Source organism: Zonotrichia albicollis, chromosome 3, assembly GCF_047830755.1.
Source record: "Zonotrichia albicollis isolate bZonAlb1 chromosome 3, bZonAlb1.hap1, whole genome shotgun sequence".
Classification (NCBI taxonomy): Eukaryota; Metazoa; Chordata; class Aves; order Passeriformes; family Passerellidae; genus Zonotrichia; species Zonotrichia albicollis.
In genome coordinates, this window is record NC_133821.1 from 55,929,707 (window position 1) to 55,955,157 (window position 25,451).

The 25,451-nt window shown below is 42.2% G+C and overlaps 1 protein-coding gene across 1 annotated transcript; it reads left to right on the forward strand.

The window, feature by feature from the left end:
- The first annotated feature begins 458 nt into the window (after positions 1-458).
- GPR137B (G protein-coupled receptor 137B) lies at positions 459-25,375 on the forward strand. The gene is made up of 7 exons (XM_074537510.1): positions 459-1,003; positions 9,709-9,758; positions 14,576-14,798; positions 18,612-18,765; positions 20,689-20,813; positions 23,606-23,730; positions 25,183-25,375. Exons 1-7 carry the CDS (start codon positions 635-637, stop codon positions 25,292-25,294), a joined length of 1,158 nt encoding a protein of 385 aa, XP_074393611.1. The 5' UTR covers positions 459-634; the 3' UTR covers positions 25,295-25,375.
- The last annotated feature ends 76 nt before the right edge of the window (positions 25,376-25,451 follow it).

The following is a 25,451-nucleotide window of genomic DNA, read 5'->3' on the forward strand; positions in this document are numbered from 1 at the left end:
ATCTTATAAGAAAAATAACAAACTGAATATATTAGATTTGCTGTGCCAATTGTGTAACTCTGTATAAACACAAAGCTTTCTGCAATGGCAAGCTGAGCTGTTGCAGCTTAATACAGCAGTTTGAGTTTCAGGAGTACTTGGAGGTGTTTAAAATGATTTCTAACAAAATGCAGCTAAATGAAGTACTTGTTAAACAGGAAACAAGAAAAAAAATCCTACTAAGATATGTGTCTGCCACTGGGAAAGTGTCAGGTACTTGTTTCTTGTAAAAAATAGAACATTACTTAACTAATTTAAAATCCAGATAATTTTCCTTAGGAAAAAAATTAGCAGCAAACCGTTCAGAGGCTGGTGGATTTCTTTGTTTCTTAGGGATGGCAAAGATTTGTGCAGAGACATCAGCAAAGAGCAGCTTTCTGAGCTGTTCCCTGCCAATTGCTGACAAAGGCAGTCCTAATGAATCATTCTGAATTGTGATCATGTGCTACCAGCCCACAGTGAGCTGCCAAAGAGGAAGTGCAGCTTGTTTTCTTTCATTTTCTTGATTCCTATGCTGTAGGAAGATGAAAGGAGCAGGAGGAGGAGGCAACAGCGGCAGCCAAACTTAAATAATTCTGACGATTCCCGATATCAAATGGAGGCCCCTGAGTGGGACCCACTGAAAAATGACACCCTTCCGCCGACCCTGACGCCAGCTGTCCCTCCGTATGTGAAGCTGGGCCTGACCATTGTATATACTGTTTTTTATTCACTGCTTTTTGTGTTCATCTACGTCCAGCTCTGGCTGGTCCTTCACTACAGGCACAAGAGGTTCAGTTACCAAACTGTCTTTCTGTTTCTGTGCCTGTTTTGGGCCTCTCTTAGGACAGTGCTCTTTTCATTTTACTTCAAAGACTTTGTCACAGCAAATTCTCTCAGCCCCTTCATCTTCTGGCTTCTTTATTGCTTCCCAGTCTGCCTCCAGTTTTTCACCCTGACCCTGATGAATCTTTACTTCACGCAGGTAAGCAACAGATATTTAGTTGATTAAATCTAGCTGAATGGTAAAGCTTTATTATGTGAACATCATGAGAAAAATGTAATTTAGAAATGTACCTTGGCAATGCAAAAAGCAAATTTCAGTTGTTTATTTGGGTACTTTGACTTCTGGTCTATATGCCAGTGATCAGTGTTACAATGAAACCAGAGCCTGAAGTGATCACTGTGAGAATATCAATTAACACGTCTACTGTCTATAAAAATAATTCAGACATTGGAGAAAAAATGTATAGGAGAGCTTGGAATTTGGACACCCAAAATGTCATTTTATTATTATGCCTTCTTATTGTTGTTAGACTTTAAAAACCTCCTGTCTTACCAGACTTGATCTCTGTGTGCAGTCAGAATTGTACTGTCTGATTTTGCCAGCAACAAACCCCCAGTCGCAGTTTTTTCATAAGTTGGCTGACGTTTCTCAGTGAGGTTTCTATTATGTGTATAACAATCGAAACTGTTGATGGAATCCTACTGTGGGCCTAAATTCCTCTTAGGATCTGTATTACAAACAGCTTTGACTCTGTTCAGTAACTGCTAAGTGTTGTGCACAGATACACCCTCTATTTCAAGGACTCTCTGATGTAAAGGTAAATTCACTGTATATTGGAGTAAAGGAAATAGTGTCTCCATTTCAGGAAGAGGTATTTAGAGTGTATCTGTGCCATGGACATCTAAGAAGTCAGATAAGTTAAGCTGCACAGGGCTCCAGGTTGCTGCAGCTACAATTGCTTGGAAATATTTATGGTGAGCATGGTGATCTTGCACTTGGCTGAAGGACAGGATATTGGCATGCTGAGACAAAGAAAGGCTGCTGGGCTTGCCTAAGACCTCACAGGAGACTTGCAGGAGGGCAGAGACTGGATTCTTTACCTCCTCACTCCCACTGCAGTGCCTGGAGCAGGATACCAAGGCTGCACTCATGTGGCCCTGATCAAAGTCCACTTTCCCAGTGCAGGAGCAGTTAGTCAGGAGAGCATCAGCCAGCCCTGGAGCACAACAGGCAGTGCTCTGGATGCTTTGGGTGTTGCTGTGTGCCCCACTTGGAGCCAGCTGCGTGCCTGGGGCTGGTGCTTCTGTAGTCCCCATGGTGTTTAACAGTGCTCTGTAGTGATGACAGCCTTATCAATTCTGAACAGCCTGACTGGAGACATCAGGCTGCACACAAGGGCTGCTATCCCAGAGCTGGAAAAGCAGCAATGGTAAGCGTGACAGCTGTAAGAAGATCACTTGAGTTGTAGAGGGTATTAAATACTTAGAACCACATACCCAGTTTTGTGCTTAGGTTTGCTTTCATCCATTCAGTGTCTGAAATGTCTGCTAACTCATCCTGCTCCACTCCCTGGTACTTGAGATATATTAAGGGATTACAGAAACCTTTCATCTGCATGCTACTCAAATCCAGCTCAGGCATATGGTTACCTATGCTTTATCCCATAGCTGTGGTGAGGGTCATTTGATAACTGTGCAGCTTTGCAGGGTCAAATGTCCATCAGCACACAGTCCAGCCCATCACAGTGCTGGGGCTCAGTCACAGCCTGGGGTCAGACTCTTCCCTCAGACACACATGTGGGGCTGCTATGGAAGCCTGGAGGCAGAGTGCAGCATCCTGGCTCTTGGCCAAGAGAAGCCTGGGCTGATGCGAGCACAGGGGGGCACAGCAGTCTGAGCAGTAGTGTCAGCACTCAGGAGGCTTAGTGCTGCAGGTAACATTCCTTTTGTCTGAGGAAGATCTGAAAAGGCAGCACACAGAATGCAGACATTTGTCCTTTTCACTTATTTTTAGCATTGTTGTCTGATAGCGTGCAGGAAGTACAAGTCAGTGGCTGGAAACAGAAAAAAAGCTAAGGCTGTTGGTTCTGCCTTTGAGACAGAATTCCTGCTTTGTCATTCTGAGTTCTCCTGATCTTCCTCTGAGCCCCTCTGAGAAAGAGTGGAATAGTTACCTGGCTTGAAGAGCTGCTGTGAGGCTTTTGAAACAGTATTTGCAAGGGACTTTCAGAGTTTGTGATGTGCGTCATGATCTTCAAATACCTTGGGCCACTGTAGACAGACTTAAGAATAGTATTGTTGCTTGCTCTAGAGCTAGTTGCAGTCAGTGAAATTTAATCTCAAATATCTCCCCAGCTGAAACAAAGGTTTAAGAAATACAAGAACAGCCATTCTACGAATGCATGACAAAATAAGTGCATGTATTTTTAATTCACTGTTATTAATTCTTTACTTCTAACCATTAAAAGGTGGTTTGGCTTGAAATTCAGCATCTTGTATATAATGTACATCTAGCTTTCCACAGTAGACAAGCAAGAACTAGTGTGAAAGGGGTGGAGAGAGAAAATTTTGTTTTCAGTAATGGCTTAAAACTTCACAGACCTGTTTAGAAACAGCTTTTATCCTTTTATTCTCTAGAAGACAGGCAAGAAGGGTCTGCAGCTGTGTCTCATTGCATGAAACCCCTGCTATTTCACTGCTGCTTAGCTAGAGGGAAAGAAGTGATCTGTGTATAGTATAGGTACAGAGCACTGGAAGAGATCCCATGGGATCTCTGGAATTTGTAGGTTTTTATTATCTGCTGTAGAGCACCTACCATTCCTAAATGTAGCACTGCTAGGAAAACTCATAAATGTAGATGTGAGAGGAAAAAAAGTGGTTAAAAAATATTGCAAATCCTCCTGGCCAAACAAAAACTCATTTGGCAAGTGCCAGAGGGAATTTTTCAAATAACAAGCACCTTTGAACTTGATGGAAAGTTAGCCACAACTATTCTCTTTTTTAATAGATATCCCAAAGCCATAGGGAATTTCAGATATGTCTCATGTGTAGCAGGACAATTGAACCCTGATGACATCAGCACAGCAGAGTTTTGTCCCCAGACTTGAGCATCAGCAACTGCAGCAGAAGAATCTCTAGTGTGTTGGAGCAGGTTGCTAAAGGAGGGGAACTATGAACAAAAGAGAAGTTAGAATCAAAATAGTTTTGACTCAAAATGGGATCTTTGGGTTAAGAGCCAAGTTCAGGGTCCTTTGATAGAGTTGTAATGCCCTACTTAGGGCATGTAGAAAGGGTGCTGCAGATAAGGCTTATAGAATATGGGTTACTCTCAGAGATTCCATACTGGAGAAAATGAATATGATTTTTAATGGAATAAGTAAACGTATTAGAATTTATTAATCTTGTGTCTGTATTGATTTCCTTCTAAAGAAAAATAATAGTGTGATCTACGCTCTCAGGAGGGGAGGCCCTCTGCCTACTTGGAAATCATTACAATAAATCTCAAATGAAGATGAGATCCAGTGGCACTTTTGTAAAACAGTAGGACAACGCCAACAAGTAACAGCACTGTACCAAGACAGCCCCTGATCCTGATCCTGATCCACCACATAGGGAGCCAAGATGTATTTGCACCTCCAGACCAAAAATCTCATAGATATATTTGCCTCACACATGCAGCTTCAAATGTTTTATTTTCTGATAAATAACGTATTTTCCACTTTGAAGGGAAAGAAGTGGAGGATCCTACAGTGAGGCATCCCAGGCTAATGAAAAATGTGAGGATTTCAGGACTTGGATACTCCTTTATTTATGTCCTCAAATCTTCCCTGTCTCTGACAAGGGGACACTGAAATGAGTCCTCAGGCTTTACAGTTAGTGCTATGAGTAAAAGACTAAAGAGGCTCTGGGAAAAAAAATAAGTTGCCTTTTCTGGTGCATGTGAGGGGTGGGCAGAGAAGGACTTGCTTCACTTTGTCCTGTTTGCTCAGGCTTTGCATTTCCCTGGGGAACAGAAAACAAATGAAGCAGGAGAGAGGCTAGGATGGAGGGTTACAGGCTCAAAGAACAAGGTCAGGGCCAAAGACCGTGAGCTGTAAATTTCCCTCAAAATCCCAGGCCTCCCTTGTGGCCAGGCACAGAAAACAGTTGGGTGGGCTCTAGGTTTTGTCATCAGGTTGGGAACTTCTCCAGGAGGGAGGAAAAGTAGTGCTGAGCTAAAGAGCTGTGAGACAGCATGGGTGGAGAAGGCTGGTAGGCAGATTTTACCTCTCCTTCCTCCTCCCTAACCATCTTCCCTTTTCTTTGGCATCTGGATTGAGAAACTTACCCTGCCTCCCAGGCAGTGCTGATAAAATCAGGGACTTTCAAATGAAGAGAAGTTGAACAGAGTAAGACAGTTCTGAGGGGAGCTGCCCATGCCTGGCAGGGTGAGGTAAAAACAGCACAAGGCTTTCAGAAAGTTTTCATGGATTTCAGTGGAACCAGAGTAAATGGTAGCTCTGGGAGGAGAATTAAGAAAATTCCTCATTCTCTAATTACTGAGGATAGCATTTCAAAAGTTCTCACCAGTCAGAGAACAGAGAGGGCTTTTTATTTTGGATAATTCTTTTTAGCAGAAATTAATAAATCATATATTATAAAGCTTATTATTAATTTATAACAGTATTTAGATGTATATAGAACTACACAGGAGTCTAATTACATATGGAAAAGCATCAGCAAATATGTTTGCTGTAAAATGTTGCCCTTACTATTGTATCTACAGAAGACAAATTGCAATTGCAGATTGGCTGGCTGTCAGCATCTGACATGAAGGATGAGGTCATTTGACTTAGAAAATAATTTGATAGGAAAACTGCTCTTGGAAGTTTGCTGTGGCTGTCAGCCCCCACAATCATCCCTGTCCTTTTAGGACTATTTTTACCAATTTGTGGAAGACTGAGGATGGTAGTGAGTCACATTGCCCATGTCTGTAGGCCTTTCAAGCTGTGTAGAATTTAGAGAGTAGAGGGAAAACCTGCCTGTTTTGGGAAATCTGATCCAAATAAAAGAATGAACGTGGAAGAAGGAGAGGAAGGGGAAGGTGGGCCTGGGACTGAAAGATGCACATCTGAAGAAAGGTACATGTGCTGATGATGAGATTGTGGCATTATTTTCAGGTTTCAAAGGGAAGTTTGCGTGGAGTGTGACAGAGGAAGAGAGGGACTGTGATGAAAGGAACTGGGAAGGGAAAATGCATGCTATTGTTCTTATAGGGTTTTTGACGTGAGAAGTGGTAAATAAAGCTGAACTTCGTTCCTGTGCCGGGAGCCAGCTTGAGACATACGCAAGCAGTTACCACATATCTGAGGCTTTTTGGTGAGCCGAGCTGTAGCTCCTATAAAAGTGAATTAATCAGCTAGCACAGGGGAGGTTTGTGCCAGTCATCACATCAGTTCAGCTAAATCAGAGCGTGGACACGAAAATTGCTCCAGGGAGATTTTATTTTTCTTTTGCTTTGGGAATATCTGTCTTGGCTTTGACAGCTGTTTCACTGACACCTATAGAGCCAAAGCGGCTCCTGATTAGCTGGAACCCCCATCAGCTACAACAGCCTGGCCCTGTCTGCCTGCTCTGCTGCCCAGCTGCTCTCCAGGGCTGTCTGCAGCCAAGCTGCTGATGGATCCCATGCCATCCCCACTCCTGGGGCCTGGTGGTAACATGTCTCTAAGGTCAGCTGTTTACATCAGTTCGTGCAATGGGAATTTTCTCTGGCTGTATGAAGAGATTTTTGGAGTCCTTTTGAACTGCTGCAGTTTTATATGCCAGACATATACCTCAGGGGAGTGGAGGAGGGAGTGTGAGAATCTCATTTGAGGTTTTCAACCCTTTGGCAGAAACAGAGAGTCAAAACAGGATATTTCTCCTTCAAAGAACAAGCAGAAGGGGAAATACTTTTACGTCTAAAAAGTAACCCTTTAGACATAAGAAAATTAGCAAGGACTTTCACTGCGTTTTCCATGTTCATCTTGGGCCACTCTGAAAGATCTTTTTAAAACAGCCTGCTCTCTGTTTGCTGTTTAGTCTATTCTTAGGAATAGTCTGGTTTGCTCTGGTTTGCTGGAAGACTTACTTAGATGACTCAGATATTGACTGGAAGTTTTCTCAACACTGCTGCGAGGAGGGGCCGTTGAGCAACCAGGCTCTTGAGCTAAATGCTAAAAGCAAAAAGCTGCACCCACACATGTGAGGTATATTGAGATCAGCTCCTGACATCCTTACTCCCACTGAACAACCCTTTATTCTGTGAAAATCCCATTGCTTACAGCAGGGCTACTCATGAGCTAAAGTCCCATCAGTTTTTAGGCAAAAGTGGCAGAATCTGGCTGCCTGTGCTCCTGCCTAGCAGTGAATTGGTAAGAATTCTCCATGCCTTAAAGTGTAGCTTTCATTCTATATAGCATCCTTTCGGTTTGGTGGGTTGTTTTTTTCTTTAGTTTTGGTTTGGGTTTTTTTGGTTGTTTTTTTTTTTTTTGTTTGTTTGTTTTGTTTGTTTGTTTGTTAGGGTTTGTTTTCCTTTCTTAATGGTCATTTTGCTCTGAAAATTTCAGAACATGTATCACCTAGGACAGGTTCACCAAATGCAGAACCACAGTAACAGCTGCTTTGGTGATCTTGAATCTTGAGATCCCATTGGATCTGCAGCAGGAGCATCACATTTGGTTTTACCCAGGTTATCCATGGAGATTTTGTTGGGCAGTGGTTTTGGATTGGTTTATGTGACAGTACCTTGTGACTTAAGAGGGATGAGTAGAAAATTTTTGGGGAACCACTGGAGATGGTATTTAGGAACTTGATATTTGCTAGGTTTTTGTGAAACCAGAACAACTCATTGCCCACTGGAAATTGCTTGTCATGTGAAGTTCTTTGCAGAGGCTCTGAACTCTTGTGTTCAGTGCAACTCCTGAAAGGTGTCAGAATTAGTGGCAGAATGTGTATAAGTGATACTCACAATAGGTGAGGATTGTGGAATGACCCTAGAGACAAGGATTACTCGTTTAGTTTCATTGAGATCAGGAATCTGCTTCCTCCGTCCCTTCCAGAATAAGCAGGGTAGGCAATAAATCTTGTACAAAATGTATCTGAGAAGTATTTTGAACCTCATCCCTTCTCTGAAAGTGACAGCTACTCTTTATGCACAGCAGAAGTGCAGAACATTTGCAAGCCCCTTGTACCTTTCCTTTCAAAAGCAAGTAAATAAAACAACCTAAAACTTCTTCCTGAACTCCTGTGAGATTTTGTGATCCAGGAATTTGGAGAATGAATCACAAAACTCCTCATTAAGGGATACTATCAGAGATGTTATCTATTTGAAAACAATATCAATGGTTGCAGAATATTTTTACAGACTTTTTTCTCCCAAGTTTTCAATTTTATTCTCAGTTTGCTGAAAAACTCAGTGTTCTCTGCTGCTTCAGCTAGTGCTAAGCAAGCTGATGCATCACAAAAATAATTTCCATGTCAAGACAGCTGTTTATGGTGAATAGGAATTAAATGACAAGTTGTTCCAGGAGATCTGGAACAAGTTGAGCCTGATTTTCTCCAGATCTGTGTCTCATGATTGACTCTCAGTTGTTCCCATAACTGGAGAATTTTTTACAATATTTTGCTATGCAGACTCTCTCCTATTAGGTGATGTGTAGAGTCATTATGTAGGCTTCTCCTCACAGAGGACATATATTAGATACATTTATAGAGTTCCTTTTTTCCTTTAAATCATTGATTTTTAGAAGGATGATAAAGGATACTTCAAGCATTTTCCCATCAGTTTTCTGAAGTATTTTAAGATTAGTAGAGTCCAAATAAAGAGACTGACAGGCAGACACATGTCTACAGTCACATTGTGATCATTTAGGTCCTGTTTCCTTGGGAAAGCATAATAATCATAGCAAATATTATGCAAACATAACTAAAGGGCATGCAAAACCAAGGTAAATGGATAAGATAGCAGAACTTGAGGAGAAAATGATTGGGAAACTACCCAGAATAAGTCATACATCATGAGGTTTTTATAATACTTGTAACCAGTGTGCTTTGCTGTTGGTTTAAATGAAAATTAAGTTTTTGTTTTGGAGCATTTGTAAACTAAGTTTTTGTTTGGAAACCATGTTAGCTTATAAAAAAGCAGTGGTACTTTCAAGTGATATTTTAATAAATAGGATGCAAAACATAGTAATATATTTTTGTATAATTTCTGATGATGGTTAAACAACTATGACTGATGGCTCCTAGCTACATTACAGAGAACTTTGTCAGTATTTTATCTTTTCTGGTACAGCAAGCCAGCTGATGGGCATGAGCTATCCCTCTGTAAAAGCATATATTGTTGTACAGAGAAGAGACAGTCAGCAGAAGCCAAATAATACCTCAGAGTAAAATAATGACTTTGGCTCTTAATGGTATCTTTTTGGCAATGCAACATGAATGTCAAAGTATCTATCTAATTTCAGGCCAGGTTACTATGATAGGCTCTTCATGGGAACATTTGGCCTGGTGTGAGCTGGTCTGTGTGAGAGACATCTACTGTCAGGTCATGTAAGAGCCTACAATAGTTTCCCTGTATGGTTATGCTGGCATTGATCCTTTTGTTAATACTGGTGTAAAGGACCTTATTCCTAAACCAGAGTAAGGGAAAATAATAGTGTAGGCAGTTTGTGTACAAGTGCATCCGATCACCTGCTGAGTGGGTCTAGTACTTTGCTTAGAGCTTGCCTGCCATGGGCAAGCAACCCATGCAAATCCGTTACGTAATGAAACCTGTCGTGACGTATCTTGTGGCCTGAGAGACAGAATTGCTGTGACTCACACTGTCTTTCTTTGCTGACATGTATACTATGTTTGATGCAATATTTTTTTGTTTTGCAGGTAATTTTCAAAGCTAAGTCAAAATATTCCCCAGAGCTACTGAAATACAGGTAAGAACTTTGCAAACATTCAGTGTGGGAGGGAAGAGCCGTACTGTTTGAGAAACATAGTTTCCAATTTGTGATGCTCATATTTCAGCTCTTCATATTTGTATACCAATGTTTGATGATGATGGTTCTGAAGCCACCTTCTTCCTATGACTTTTAGGGGACTGTGTCCTTTCTCAACACAGGGATCATTTTTAGACAGTCACATATTTCCAAAGCAAATATTTCAAATGCAAGTGGAAAACACCCACCCTGGGGATTTGCTTATTGGTTCTTAACATTTGTATTAAGAACAGGTAAATTCAGATCCAGTGCTGAAGAAGCATAGTGATGTTTTGGTTTTTTTGACAGTAATGAGTGGGAGTGGGTATGTTTTAACCTGTGAGGTCAATGTAATATAAGTCTTAAAATTTTGGGAAGATGATGGACAAATTGTGAAGAGAAAGAGCTAGGGAGAATGGGTTCAATTTCATTATGTGTTTGGGAGCTTATAGATAACCTCCCCTGACTCCACAGAGCTGAGGTTATGGTAGATTTACATATAGGTGGAGAGATTCATTTGGCATCTTGTTGTGAAGGAGAAGCTGTCAGGATGTATTTGAAAGAGCCCCAAAGGGCAGTAATGTCCAGAAAGCTTAGGAAGAGCTCAATAAATTAATGTTTGTTGTGCCAATGCTTAAAAGCCTCAGTTGGGCAATGCTGTTTAGAAGGAGGAGAGAGAGAGTGGTTGTCTCCATTCTAAAGAAAGAATTTACAATATGAATTCAGGATAGGAAAACAGAATAATTTAAACTGCAATCTGAATTGTCACTTGCTGACTGTTAGGAGAACATAGTACTGTATGAACAGGGCAAATATTACCACTGTTCCTTCTCTAGAAATTTGTTATCCTACTGGTTTTTCATACAGCTCGTAAGGCAGTCATCTGTACCAAGTGTTTTGGGAACTATGTTTGGGATAAGGGCAGTACAGTGAGAGCAGGCTTGAGGTGGGCTGGGGAGGGCATGGGAAATGCAGAGTGTGATGGCTGGCTCAGGAATGTGGACTCCAGGCCGAACTGCAGCTTTGAACCCCCCTTTTGCACTCTGGTTCATGTGAGAAGAAAATCCAGGAGTATGGGCAGGCAGACAGGCAGAGCACACCCCAGGCAGGTGCCCCAGGGCAGACGAGGCTGCCCCTGATGGGCACACGGGCAAGAGAGACAGAGAGGTCACTGTGCACAGAGCCAGCTCATGGGGGTGGAGGGCTGGCTGTGGACAGGTCCTTGCATGGCTTTAGAGGTGAGAGCTGGAAACTTTGAACCTCATCTCTTACTGATGCTTGTGGCAAGGCTGTTATTCCTGAACGCTGCTTGAAAATGTCTTTCTTGAAGCATAGGAGCTCATGATATTTAGTCAATGCCTGTGAAGTGACTGCATTAGCAACCTGCATGTAGCTTTTGGAGCATTTTGTTCCTAAATACAAATGTACTGTGGCTAGAATTACTCATGCACAGCCTACCCTCCTCATGAGAGCTCCATGTCCACCCTGACTCTTCCCCACTGGATTTCTAATACAAATCACTTGGATCTGGCCTAGTTTTTTCTTTCTTGTTCAGCTCTGTTGGTAGGGGATTTCAGATGTATTTTAACATCTCAATTGCAGCATGAGTGTGGTTAGTTTGTCTAAGAGAGCTATATTAATAAAGCTGACCTAATTTCCTATCTTACACAGGGCAATTGAAATTATGTAATATGCGCACAACCACAGACGACTTAATTGTAACAAGCTAGTGGAAGAACACAGACTTACATAGTGGCTTGTGCTGGAAAGGACTTTTAAAGATTATCTAGTCCAACCAATGTCCCATGGGCAGGGACATCTTTCATTAGATCAGGTTGCTTAGATCCTGAGGGAGAGATAAATGATGGAAAGATGAAAGGCCTACAGACAGGTCTGGAATCTGCACTTACTGAATCCGATTTTTCTTCATTACTGAATGTTCACTTTTTCATTTTTTCCCTCCATTTTCTTTATTAAGTGTGAGACCCTATTGCCTGGTATTGCCATTTTTGCAACAGATGATGGCAACATAAATGGGGCAACTGAGAGGTACTGACACAGGTCTCAGAAATCAGAATAATTTCAGATGCAAAAAAAAAAAAAAAAGCTATAAATCCTATTGGGGATCCAGAATCTTAAGCAAGCTTTATTCAGAACAGCCTTTATAATATTAGTAAAAGGGCTCAAGGTGAAGTTGTCCAATTTCATATTTAAACAGTCCTTCTGCCTGTCTCCCTGGACTTGGGCATGTCTTACTGTCACTAGGTTTTTGGATGAGGCTTACTGTGCTGTGTGTGCATGTCTTGTTACACACAAGCCTCAAACACTGCATACAAAATACAGTAAATTCAAACAGATTTTCTTGTTAAACGAGGCAAATCTCACTGCATTGATCTGAGGTTTTGTTTTCAGCTCAAAGAAAAACTTAGGGGTGCATTCAGTGTGACACAGAAGGAACAGAACAGCCTGGCATGTGTCTTCCCAGCCAAAGCAGATTACACAAGGCTCCTTCAAAGACCGGTCCCAAAGTGGGGATTAGGCACAATACGCCTTTGAACTTTCACTTGCACTTTCACTGATGCAATCTGGAAACACCTCTCCTGCCCTGCTTTTCTGTTTTCTATAAAACTCCATGTGCTTCTTCATGCCTTGTAGGTGCTCTTGTAGTTGAATTGTAAAGATACTTTCTGCCTTTAATCTGCTGAGACCCTAAAACCCTTCCCCTTGAGAGACAGTCTGCATCTCTATCAGTGCTTTTCCATAAATTCAGCAACAATGCTTCTATTGCATTGCAAATCAGGCAGCCATTTCCCCAGCCACATCATGTTTAGAAGGGGGCTGGAAGATCCTCCTGTGAGGAGCTGCACAGCTGAGTGGCCACGACAGCTCACCCTGGCACATATGGGAGTGTGTGGACATGGGAGTGTGAAAGCACCGGCATTTTTTTGTTGCTGTCTTTTAGTTTGGGGTTTTTTTTGCTGAAGTCTGCAGAGGAGGAGCCTGGCCTGGAAGCCTCTCAGCCTTGCTGGTTGCAAGCCAGCTTGATGCTGCATGCCAGCATGCAGGCTGTGCTGCAGCAGAAGGTCCTTCTGGCTAAGGTGAGCAAGAAGAGGGCATGTACTTGCCGTCCCACAAGCAAGGCAGATGTAAGAGTGTGCCCTCCCTCACAAGCCCCCACAAGGCGACTAGAGATGGGACTTTGGGAGGGGAAGGAAAGGAAGACATGTGACCACTATTTAAGGACTTCTGAGCTACTAATAAAAGCTGTAAATGTACCACCTTTACAGAGGAAACCGTGTGAGAGGGGAGCTTCAGGAGTGCAGTTCTTCCTGCATTAGAGTATGAGGTTTAAAGGAACTACCTCCAGCTGCTTATCCTAAAAACAGAGCCCTGCCCTGGGAAGTTAAGAATGAGCACAGTCTTCCTGCTGAGAGGGAATTTCCGTGCCTGGCAAGGAAAAAACAGCATCCTTACTCACTGCCAGATATAGCTGGAAAGAAAGGCTTTGATTCACAAGCTTTTAGGCTTTCAGTTCTCCCTGTAACACAGTTAAAATACCTCAAAGGTGTATCTCCTCCTTTCCTGCCCTCTGAAGGGAAGCCAGCTATGCTTCAGCTTTGTAACTGCATTGATGCTAACCCAAAAGAACATGAATGTGTGAACGAAAAAGATCGCCATTGGGTAAAGTATTGTTAAACAATTGGAACCGGATTCCTCAGGGACAGTCTGTATGTTTGTTGTATGCCAAATTCAAAGTTCCCAACAGGCATGAAAAGCTGGGGCCAAAACCTCTTGTTCAGTGACTTGCAGATTATGCATCTTATCAGTAGTTTCCTTGGTCAGCAATGATATGAAGTAAGCAAATGCTTTAAATGGAAGCATGCTCTTTTTTTTTTTTTTTATTAATGGAAAGCCCTACAGGTTTGTGTAGGCATAAGGAGGAATTACAACCAGTAATAAATCAAAAAATTACATACCATGTAATACCTTGGTTACAGGGTATGCTTATATTCTAAATATCAGTGCTGGGTAGGTTGGAAAAGAACCAGATGGATAAAAACAGTCCAACTCCTGGGCTTCTGTCTGTCACATTTCAGTTCCAGGTCTGCTTCTGTGGTGGTATAAACACACATTTTTCCTGGCCTAGATGGCAAGATGCCAACCCAGAATCAATATGCATAGTTAAATTTCTTGATGGTTCTTTCAAGAGGTTGACCATGACCAAATTGTTTAGAAAAAGAGACAGAGATGGAAGCTAGGGAACCAGTAACCTGGAGATTTTTCCTGCTGTTGGACACTTCCCTAGTTTGATATCTGATGAGAAACATTAACAGTCAGTGATGCTTTACATGGCAGTGGTGGTATAGTAAAACCAGGGTCAAAACCAGTCCATTCCAGGCAGAGGATTTTCTGGGAATGATTAGGCAGAGCGTTTGTGCTGTGTGTGAAGTGCACAGTCTAAGAAGGTGCATGTATTTTTTAAATAGTTTTTGAGAACTGTGCTGTTCAATTTCTGCAGCAGTCCTCTGTGTTTTGCTGCTTGATATTAGTTGCTTTACTTACAGCTTGTTGTGTAACTGTAAAAACAGGTTTGAAATGGGCTAGGTTAATCTCTCCAGCAATCTGGAGCACTTTGATTTTGGCTCAGGCAGCTGGTTACTCTGTCAGCTGTGGCAGCCCAACAGAGGCAGATTTCATTTCCCAAAGTGCAACTTCCAGCTCATGATTGACACTTGCTGAACAATGTTGCTAAAACTGTTTTCTTCTCACTCTCTCAGGTTGCCCCTCTACCTGGCTTCTCTTTTCATAAGTCTCCTCTTCCTATTGGTGAATTTAACATGTGCAGTATTGGTGAGGACACAGAATTCAGAGAGAAAAATCATTGTCTCTGTCCGGGTGGCAATTAATGACACATTGTTTGTGCTGTGTGCTGTTTCACTCTCCATCTGCCTGTATAAGATCTCCAAGATGTCTTTAGCCAACATTTACTTGGAGTCCAAGGTAAGGTACATTTTCAGTTCTTTTCAAGTACCTTCTGAGATACAAGGGCAGTGCAAGGCAAAGCCACAAAGCCTGAGAGCTGGAGGCCTTAAATTTCACAGCCTGCGCTTGGCTGGCCATCGTGCTCAGTACATGAATTAAATATTAAATGTTAGCAAGGGAGCTTTTGGTTAAAACCAGTGATCCAAAATAAGTGGTTTTGAGACAGATTTTGCATAACATTTTGGCTGGCGTTTCTCACAGCTCTTTTCAAGCAGACAATGCTTTCTCTGGGTCCCTTGTCTGAAGACCACTTCATTTCAGTACTGCAACATAGAAGTGGCCTGTACTTCAGAATCCTTCAGCTTGTCAAATCATTGACTAAGTTAACTGTTTAAGGTAGCAGCATGCTGAAGATAAGCCAGACAGAGAAATATGAATCTCCCTTTATATACTTGCATATTCTTGTATATATTCTTATAGATAATGAGAATGTGTTTTAAAAGACAATATTGTAATTCAGCCAGCTGGCTAAAGGGTTAAAAGGTGTCTCCTATTATTCTACAGGATGTTCTTTAAAGAAATATTGGTAGGTTTATATCTTTGGACACATTGAGTGGTCAAGGAGCTGAGTGAGATCACATATAATAAACACATGCAGTGTTTATTATAAAATCAGTGATGATGTTTTCTATCTATAAATAATGAAACAGGGCTTTCAAAAGTCCTTGCACTTGCAGAAGACAGTTAAATATAGAATTATCAGTTTAACCAATAACATATTGCTGTTACCACAACAAAGCCTTTAAAAATCTAAGGTTCAACTGCTATTAAGAAAACCTTACCACAGAATTCCTCTCTACATTTACCTAATCTGATGAAATTAGTACATTTCCTGTTTAATCAAATCCGGCCATGCTGCACAACAACTAAAAGTTCAGGACTGAATAGAAGATTTAAAAACACAGCTCAGTTTTGTTTCTTTCAAGCCTGTCATTTGCTGACCAAAGGGCACTGGCAATGGATTATTTTTATTAGTAAGAAAAGTTTTTCTTGTGCTGCAAATCAGAGAGGCATAAATCTCTGTAACAAAGCAGTGTTAACCTAAAGGAGGCTTTGGGTCTGTTTTAGTTTGGTTTTGGTTTTGTTGTGTTTTCTACTTCTGTGGGAAACCCAACTTTCCTTACTCCAAACTATTTCACAAAGCCCTAAGGATCTCTAACATTACTGCAGACAGGAAAGGACAGAACACATCAGCTGATGAAAGTTTGAATGTGGAAATGGGAGTTTAAGAGTGATTTGCTCCTCTCTGCTGACCTGAGATGGGAGTTCCTCTGAGGACTTCCAACAGGGTTTGACTGCACATAATTTAGGGATACAGATGACTGAAACTAGCTGTGACTAAAACATCCTGGTTTTATCTGCTACTGTTAGGCCAAAAAGCTATCCAGAGAAGAAAAATCCATTCCCTGCAGTGACATGACAGAATACTGTTGGAGATAATGCAGTCTCTGTGGTGCATGTAGGAAGGCATCAGTACTGGCAGCCTTTTATTTGCATTTCCCATTTGCTGGTGTATATCTTCCCACCACATGTGAAAACACATTCATCTCCATGGCCTGGCACGGGAACCGTCGTGGTGCTCTGTGCCAGGGCTGTGCCAGCACCAAGGAGGTCCTCAGCCCTGTCCTTAGGTGCTGACTTGGGCTGGTTCTCTGCTGGGACACACTACCAGCTTGGGGCTCCCCTTCTTTTCTGCAGGGGTCTGTGACAGAAAAATTATTCCTCTGGATTTACTTTCACTGCTTCCTTCTTCCTTCACCGACCCACTAAGTTTATTTAAAGTATTTGAAGTGAATGGAAGCAAAACCAGGACACTTTTATCTGCATTTTTGTATTTGGGATGGTAATTTGTTAAATCTCTACACATTTAACTATTAACTGTTAAAGAATGACAGCTATGTAGGGAAATCTATACGGGAAAATACCAGCCCCGTTCTGCTCTTTGCTTCTGCTATCTGCAATCTGTAAATGCCACCGAGCTGGGCTATGGTATGTGCCAGTCAGCAGCTTCTCTCTGCTCTCTCTCCCTCGGTTTCCATGACAGCACCACTGACTTGTTAGTATCGAAGGAGAACAGAGAAGTGCCTAGCAAACATTTCCTCTTTAAAGCATTTCCTGCTTGCTGGTATTGCCACAGCTTTCACCCCTGCCTGCTATGGATCTGGCTTCAGTTCCTGAGTAGCTGCAGTCTCTTGGCTCACTCCTGACATGGCTGCAGGTTATGGCCTGGTGAACGGTGGTGTTTGCAGGCTGTTATCAGCTGGAATTCAGTGACAATGACTGCAGTGGGTATTTTCAGAGCCTGGCTGTTCACTGAACCAATGCTATTTTACTGGGAAGACAGGCAAGCTTCTTTTCCACAGACTTTTTCAAATACTCCCTGAGCTTTTCTTAACTTATGCTCACTGGGGAGGGCAGGCTGAGGAGCTGGGTCAATAAAGCTGCAGGGCTAATACTCAACAGCGTGGGTGAGCAGCACTGCAGCCCTGGTAGTCTCCTGAAGTCCAGGAATTCAGGACATGGTGGCTTGATGACTTCCCCTGATACTTCTTTAGTCCTTCTGCTGTGTCTGCTCTGCCAACCACAGTGCTTTGAACCTCTGACCCTCAGCTGCAAACCTGGAAGCAGTGTGTGGGCAGAGGGAATAAGATGCAGACTTTCCAGTCTCCTGCACTGATTTAAAAGGTCCTGTGGCAGGGAAAAGCAGCTTCTCTCTCACACAGATGAAAGGAAATCATCCTCCTGGTGTGAGTCTCTGCCAGGAGAGGGAGAGGGCAGGGCTAGAGAAGGAAATGACTGCAAGGCAACTTACCTCTAAATGGACACAGCACATTTTTCCATCTCTCCTCCTTTAGCTGTGCAAAGCACTATTCCACAGCCATCAACAAAGAATTTACTTGGAGTTTCTTTCAAAGCCAGTCCCATTTTTGTACATCTGCCTGCCTCTCTGATCAGACACACACAGGTCCCTGCAGTCATGGCTCCTGGATTCCTTCCTTCCATGTTTCCTTCCTGCTGCAACTCCTGTGCTGATGTCTCAGCCCCTCTCAGTGACCCTGTCCACTTGACATAGTGGCAAGTCAGGCACTTAATCCTCCCACTGGATCGAGGTCTTTCCCCTGCTTTGTCCAGAATTCTCTCTAGGGCTTAGGAACTGTTCCAATTTCACCCTGCAGTCTCATTCCTCTCCTTGTGCTCAAGCTGCCACTCTGACTGCCCTGCCATGGTCACTCAGCTCAGAGGCTGTGCTGCCACTTTGTCTCCTCTGTGTTGACATTAGCTGAGGCAGGATGTTCTGTTCCTGTCTGTGCTGTGTTTAAGTGCTGACTGTTATGACCTGCTCTGTACTTGTGAAATTGGTGCAAAGCAAGCAGTTGTAAAAAGATGCAAGGTTGCATCATGCTAGCCAGCATCTGATACAGGATGCTCTGTAGCTAGTGCAGAGCTGAAGGCTGAATTCTGTTGCTCCACCTCATGCCAAGTGTGGGTCTTTTGTGTTTTCACTGCTCTGAAAATAGCACTTGTTCAATAAAATGTAAAAATTAGTCACAGCCCATCTTGCTAAGGGCTGGAACTGCTACAGTTGCCTGGAAACCACTGTGCTGATAAAATGCAGGAGTATACATAAAATAGGATATATTAGCCAAAGAAGGAAAGACAAAAAGTCGATTGCATGAGACAGACTAGCATGACAACTCTCGAAGTCCATGCAAAGCAAAGTTATTCTCAGCTTCCCTCATGAATAATAACCTGTGCTTAAATCTCTTCCAGGGCTCATCTGTCTGTCAGGTGACAAGCATAGGAGTGACTGTTATACTACTTTATACCTCACGAGCCTGCTACAACTTGTTCATCTTATCGTTTTCCCAAACCAAGAAAGTCAACTCTTTTGATTACGATTGGTATAACGTGTCAGATCAGGCAAGTATGAAAATATTTGCTAATGTGAAAACCTAATTCTCTAGCTGATGATTGACTTCCTAAATGCTATCACAAGAGGAATAAATATACTCAAACCCTATTTTATTTCTTTTATTCAAGGCACTAAGATTGTTTTGCTCCAGAAATACAAATATCTGATCATTTTGGCATAAGGATAAAAATTCCAGTTCTGTCCTAAAATAAAAAAGTAACCACAAGACAAATAAATTTAAAAATCAATCTTTTGTTTACATTGAGTTTGTTGTCAAAAGAAAGAGCACCTTTTCTTAAAACATGTATTTTTTCCACTGTAAAGACTGTAATGTACTTAGAGAATCAGAAAAACAGTACTTGATTCCACTGAAATGCTCAGTTCTAAGACATCATAACACCTCCCACTGCCATCCAGAGCTGTGGGGTTATTTACTTAAATTCTGGAATTAGCATGATAATTTCTGTTGTTTGAGGATAAGGCTATGACTCTTCCCAAGCTTCAATTGCAAGTGACAATTTACACTGCAAACTAACAGTAATAAAAACTCTAAAGGAAATAGCAGGGGATTCTTTGCTGAACTCTAATAAATTTCAGCGTCTAGCTCCTTTCTTTGCTTTGAAGAGTGTATTTAGGTCCCAGTATTTTTCCAGCTCTGGGCCAGGGTTTGGATTATATCCCTTGTCTCCCCTGCAAGCAGCAAGCACCTGCAGAGCCAGAGCAGTGTTCCCAGCCATGCAAGGACCTTATATTGCCCAGGTGGCCAAGAAAACCTGCAGCCATTAACAAATTTCTGTTGAGCAATAGGTAAAACTCTAATTAAGAAGTAGGTAAAGAGTAGGATAGGATTGCCCTGAGGACCTTGTTATGAGTAAGTTGAGTAGGGTCTGTCAAGGGAGCTTTAATGAACCCTGCTGCAGTGCAGAGAAGAGGACTGCAGGTGTTGCCAGTGGAATTAGAGCACAGAGGTTTAGGCAGAAGGGGGTTAGGCTCTGACTTTCTCCTGAAGCAAACAATTTCCCTCTTGTTAAGCCCTGAGGAGTTGCTGCTGGTTCTGCTGACCCTTTGCAGGGGACAGACAACTTGTTCTCTCACTTCTATAGTCTGGAGTAACAGGGGCTGGTATGGCCAGACTTAACTTGGTCCTGTTTGCCCTCTGGAGGCAGAGGTTGTTCACTGGGAGCTCACTGGAATGCTTTTCAGCCCTTGAGTTACTACTACATTTTTTGAACATCTATTCTGGCTTGTGACATTAGGGTTGCATGGATTTTGGGGTAAGTTATTTGAACTATATGTAAAGAGCCTGGAATGAGGGAGTGGGTACACAATTTGGTACCAGACTCAAAAGACACTTTTAAAATTACAGCCCAATAAATGTACTGTAGTATTGCTCAGGTCACCAGTCAGAAGCACTCTTTTCTCTTCTTTACAAAACACATGAAAGGACAAGATTTGCCCTCTGTAGCTATGGGCAGTGCTGGAGGTCTAGAGAGAAGATCACAGCTAATGCTGCAGTGCCAGCAGTAATTCAGCCTGAGAATGTGCACCAATTTGAACAGACCCAAGCCTTTCATTTTTAAAAGCAATGCCCTTGACCGTTGACTGTTCCTTTACAATTATTTCCAGCAGGAAAGGGATTGGAAAACTAGTTTCTCATCACCTAAATTTGATCACTTCATCAAGTGATTGCTTGCCAAGCTTTTAAGCTGGGAAGACCCCTGCATAAAACTGATATCTCTGAAGGAAAGATAGCAGGAGGAGGAAAGGGAAATCATGTACCCAAGATAGCATATTGATTTTTTTACTATGCCTTTAATCATTAGCCAGGTTGATCTGGCTCTACAGAATGAAATTTCTGGCATTGCCTCCTGTGCCTTCAAATGAGCTGCCATCTTTATTTTTAAACACTTTACTCTTTTACTTTTCAACAGGCAGATCTGAAATGTCAGCTGGGAGATGCAGGTTACATAGTGTTTGGAGTGATCCTCTTCGTCTGGGAGCTCCTGCCTACTTCCTTGGTTGTGTATTTCTTCCGTGTCCGAAACCCTACAAAAGACCTAGTAAGTGGAATTTGTTAGTGTGTTTGCTAGTGTAATGTCCAGGCAGGCCTGAGGGGCTCAGCTGCTCAGGGATCTTCTGCTTCTTTATGTTCTGACTTCTCTTTTAAAATGTGTCCTCGGCAGAATAAGAGCAACCAAAACTTCCTGCTTCTTTATGCTAACTCCTCTTGAAAGAAACTCATCAGGTTTATCCAGAAAGAAAGGCCAGGTTCTCAGGCAGGTTATCTAAAAAATCAGGAACTTTCTTAAGCGTAGGAACAACTTCTCTTTGAGTTAATGCAGCATTTTATTGGAATCAGTGGAAAAGGAGTTTGTTATCCAAACTTGGCATCTTTCATCACATAGCAGTGAAAATGCTTGTGTGCTAACAGTTCAACAAGGTTATGAAATAATAGTTGAAGTTTTTCCAAGTCAAAGACCAGTGGCCATAATAAGCACTTGCTGACTTGTTGGCTTTTTCAGAGGACCAGAAATTAAGGTGTGAGTTGTAAGGATAATTCCCCATAAATGTCCTTAATATCTAAGTAGTTAATAGATGGACAAGCATTTTTTGTAGCTGTAGGCAATGTCTCCAGGTGAGGTGGTTGACAGGCACACAGGCAATACCAGCCCTCACTAGGATAACTGAGGTAATGTCTCTGTTTCTGTAGGCCAAATGAAACCAAAGCTAATATTATTCAAAAGGGATGTAAATGGTAAATACACAAGTAAAAGAAACAACAGAATAACCTAGACAAGGTGATGGGTTTTATCCTCATGTGCACATTTCAGAGACAATGATAAAGCCAAGATGAACAAGGAAGCAATACCTGACATTCCACTAGGAAACCCCATGGATCCCAGTGCCTATGACAAAGCCATCTCAGACTCACTCCTGCTTTGGAGTTAACCAGGACAACTGCAAAGAAAAGAAATGTTTTTAAGTATAGGCCAGAGGTCCTGCTCTTCTAAAAAGTGACCACAGAGAGATCTCATTTAATTTAAAGTGGGCTTAATAAGACTAGACCTGGTGGCCAAGTTTGGATAGTGTGGGGGAGATTCAGAGAGAATGAAAATAATGGAAGTGATCTAATCACTCATTTTGAAAAGCTAATCCCATGAAGGCTTGGAATCCTAAATGGAGCCAGGCAGTATTATCTCACAAGAGCATGGCAGTAACATGTATAACATATTTTTGCATTGTAATTTGCAGAAAGCCTTAAATCTCCATAAAGATGCAATTCCAAAGAGGCAATCAGTGATACTGCCTCAGTATCTGCAATTGTATACTGCAATCAGTATCCCTTCTTTTATGGATACCTTTTTTTAGTGTAAACAATATTTGTCACATGGGTTAGGTCATACATAGATTTTTTTTTTTTCACATAGGACAAATATTTATTGGAAGACCAGAAATAAGTAGAACTGAACAAAAAAAAATGAAGAGATTGTAGCAAAAGAAAGCTGAACTTCAGTGTGAGGTTGCCACAAGAGGGAGACCAAGGGCCGCAGGATTTTAGGCTAATGCATTCAGTCGGCTGCTACTTGGCTAGAAAGCACAGGGTTAGAATTAAAGCTAACCCTCCTTTAGTTAAAAAAATCATAACAACAAGTCTGATTAGGTAAAAATCAAAATTATTCTTTATTTTTTAATAAAAAATCCTGAGAAATAGTTCTTTGTTTTAATGGTTCATCTGGGACTTCAGAAACAAAAAGTTTGAATAGAGGCATCCTGCATTCAGCATTACTCAGATATTAAATAATTCAGTGAATATGAAACAATTCACTGAAATAACAAGTGCTTATAGCCTGGAATGAGCTGTCTGTTGGCTCTGGTGCTGACACAGGTTTACAGCAGCATGTGGCCCTATGCCTTGCCATGCCTTTAACCATACAAATGTTGAAAATGGGGGCATGACAGAGATGCACTTAATCCTCTTTCCATCTTTGTCAAAGTTATTTAACGCATAAAATAAAGGGAGAGATCAAACTGCTCTCCTTTTTAAGGCCAGGGAGAAGATGTCATCCTGGCTCATCCACAGGCACAGCAAACCCCTCTTCCCTGGGGATGAGAGCAGTGGTTGAGGCTCAGTGGGTTCTTAGATGTCCCTCTGTGCTGTTTCTGAAATCAAACTGATTTCTTGCATCTTGTATGTTTTCTGTTCTGATTCACAGGGAAATGCTTTGTAAATGAAAGTGTTATATGTACACTCCTTTCCCTGTTTTGTCAAAGCAGCTGACCTCAGGATTTGACCCTCACTGTAGATTAGATACTGAAATTGCTTGGTGAGGGCCTCAGGGACTTTTCACATGTGGGTTTACTAAATAGGATGCCAAGCTTCAACATGATCAGTTCCTGTGGTAAGGTAGGTAAGGCACCAGAAGAGAGTGTTAGCAATGTGGGAGGTAAAAATCAAATCTCTTTAGACGTTTCATACCTTTCCTTCAGCTCCTCAGCTGCTTCCTATTGCTCACTTCAAGTCAGCTGCTTGAAAGCATGAAGTGTCCTGGATGGACAGGAATTCAGCAGAAAGGTTGAATGCAGACTGGTGGCTTCAGAAGGTGGTCAGGTGTTAGCTGAGAAATAAGGATAAATAAAAAGCTGTTGAGATAAATATCACTGTGCTGGCAGACATGAACAGTAAATGCAAAACTATTTCAGTTGTCTTCAGCAAATGCAAAACTGCATGTCTTATTTTGGAAACCATGAGGTAAGTTGGCAGCAACTTCTTCTGGAAGTCAGGCACCAGGCAATTGATAAACAGCTATTTGATAGATGTTGCAAATACTGACTGAGGTTTCCCTTCCCTCAGGCCAATGCAGGAATGGTCCCAAGCCACGGCTTCAGTCCCAGGTCTTACTTCTTTGACAATCCCCGCAGATACGACAGTGACGATGATCTGGCCTGGAATATTGCACCACAGGGGGCACAGGGCAGGTGAGACACAGAGTGAACTTCTTGCTGCCCAAAACAGAAACTGGAGGAGCAGGAACTCTGACATGCCACAGAAGAAGGATGTGAATTGTCTAGCTGCAATTGCTGCGTAAATCCCGGCAGGGTGAGGGGAAGCAAAAGGGGAAGCTGAAGTGGATAGGCAGAACTGAGTGACTGTGGGGGTCCAAGGGCACTGTAGACACCATAAAGACACAAGAATGAAAATCATTACATAATTTAAGAATTGTACCGATGTACAGCTCATTGAAAAACTCAGGTCAGAACTTTGTTTCATCCTCTATTTCTTCCAAGAATGGCTTCAGAAATTCCATTTACTCATTCAAATGTGAAAGCAAGACTGCCTAGAAAAACAGCTGTCTCCCTGCTCAGGCAGAACGGGGAAGAGCTGGACAGCACAGGCCTTTCAACTTAGGTTGCCCTGTAACATGGCTAAATATTTTGAGGGTGACCATCAGCGTTCCTACATGGTGAAGGCTTAGAAAAGTCCATCAAACTGCTGAAATCCCACACCACCCAGAACTGGCACAAAAATTCTGTCTACTCTGCACAGGTGTGAGGCTTGGGAAAGGATTCCAGTCCAGGAAGGAGCAGTTCACATGAAAAATGGTAGCACCCAATTCAGAGAAGGAAAGGCACTGACAGGATTCTATCCTGCCCTGAAAGGAGTCTCAGTTGTGTTTTCCCTTTGCTGTTGCTGTAGCTACACTATGATATGAACATATTAATGTAACCCAGATCTAGTTCTTGTCGCTCATTCAGGTGAGACAGTGTAGTCAGTGTCTGTGAGCCCAGACCATGGCTCAGTAAAGTTGCACGCTCACTATTGACAGTTATCAGTCATCCTATTCCTGCATTAATTAGTTTTTCACATAGTAACTAAGCCCATGGAGGATGCTAGAGGTGGTTTTGAGCCAGCCTGGTACCACCACCCTGTCTCCCACAGTGAGCCATCAGGGAGCCAGCCACACTGGTAACACACGCACAGCTCCCAGTGGAAGCCAAACCAGCCCCATGCACTATGTCATGCTGCTCATGGGAGAAAAGACAGCATGGCACAGCTGCAAACCATGTCCTGGGCTCTGGGAGCCAGACATAGGAGGTTTAGATCTCTGACAGGCCCTTGCAGTGCCAGGACTTGGCAGGAATGAGCAGCACCATTTCTGGGATTTTCCAACACCTTCTGGAACAGCAAATCAGAAAGGGAGGGTCTTCAGTGAACTGAGAGAATTAGGAAATAGATAATGAACATTTGGGCCAAAATAATTGACAGATTGGAAAAATAAATAGTTGCCTGTACCCCTGGTTGGGGGTTTATTTTATTTTTGCACTTCAGCATGAGAACTCTCTCTACATAATTGCATTTCCCCATGTTCTCTAACTAGATGCCTAAAGAACCAATCTGCCAGTCACTAATTCTTTTATTTTCTTTCCCAGTTTCTCTCCAGACTACTATGACTGGAGCCATCAGAACAACAGCTTCATGGCTTACATAGGATCCCTCCAACAAGATCCAGCCCTGGACACAGACCGGCCGAGCCCTATTTAACTTCAATCAAGTGCAGCATTCTAGGACATTCCAATGTTACAGCCAACGTTCTGAAAAACAAAGCTTAGCAACTTTTCTTCACCTTTTGGTTTTTAAAAATTTTCCTATGCACACATAAATGAAGAACCTTGCCATGAGCTTTTCATAGTTCAAGGAG

Coding starts and splice junctions, on each gene's coding strand:
- GPR137B (XM_074537510.1), top strand. CDS start 635: ATGGAGGCCCCTGAGTGGGACCCACTGAAAAATGACACCCTTCCGCCG. Junction 1,004..9,708: donor TGAATCTTTACTTCACGCAG/GTAAGCAACAGA, acceptor TTTGTTTTGCAG/GTAATTTTCAAAGCTAAGTC. Junction 14,799..18,611: donor ACATTTACTTGGAGTCCAAG/GTAAGGTACATT, acceptor AATCTCTTCCAG/GGCTCATCTGTCTGTCAGGT.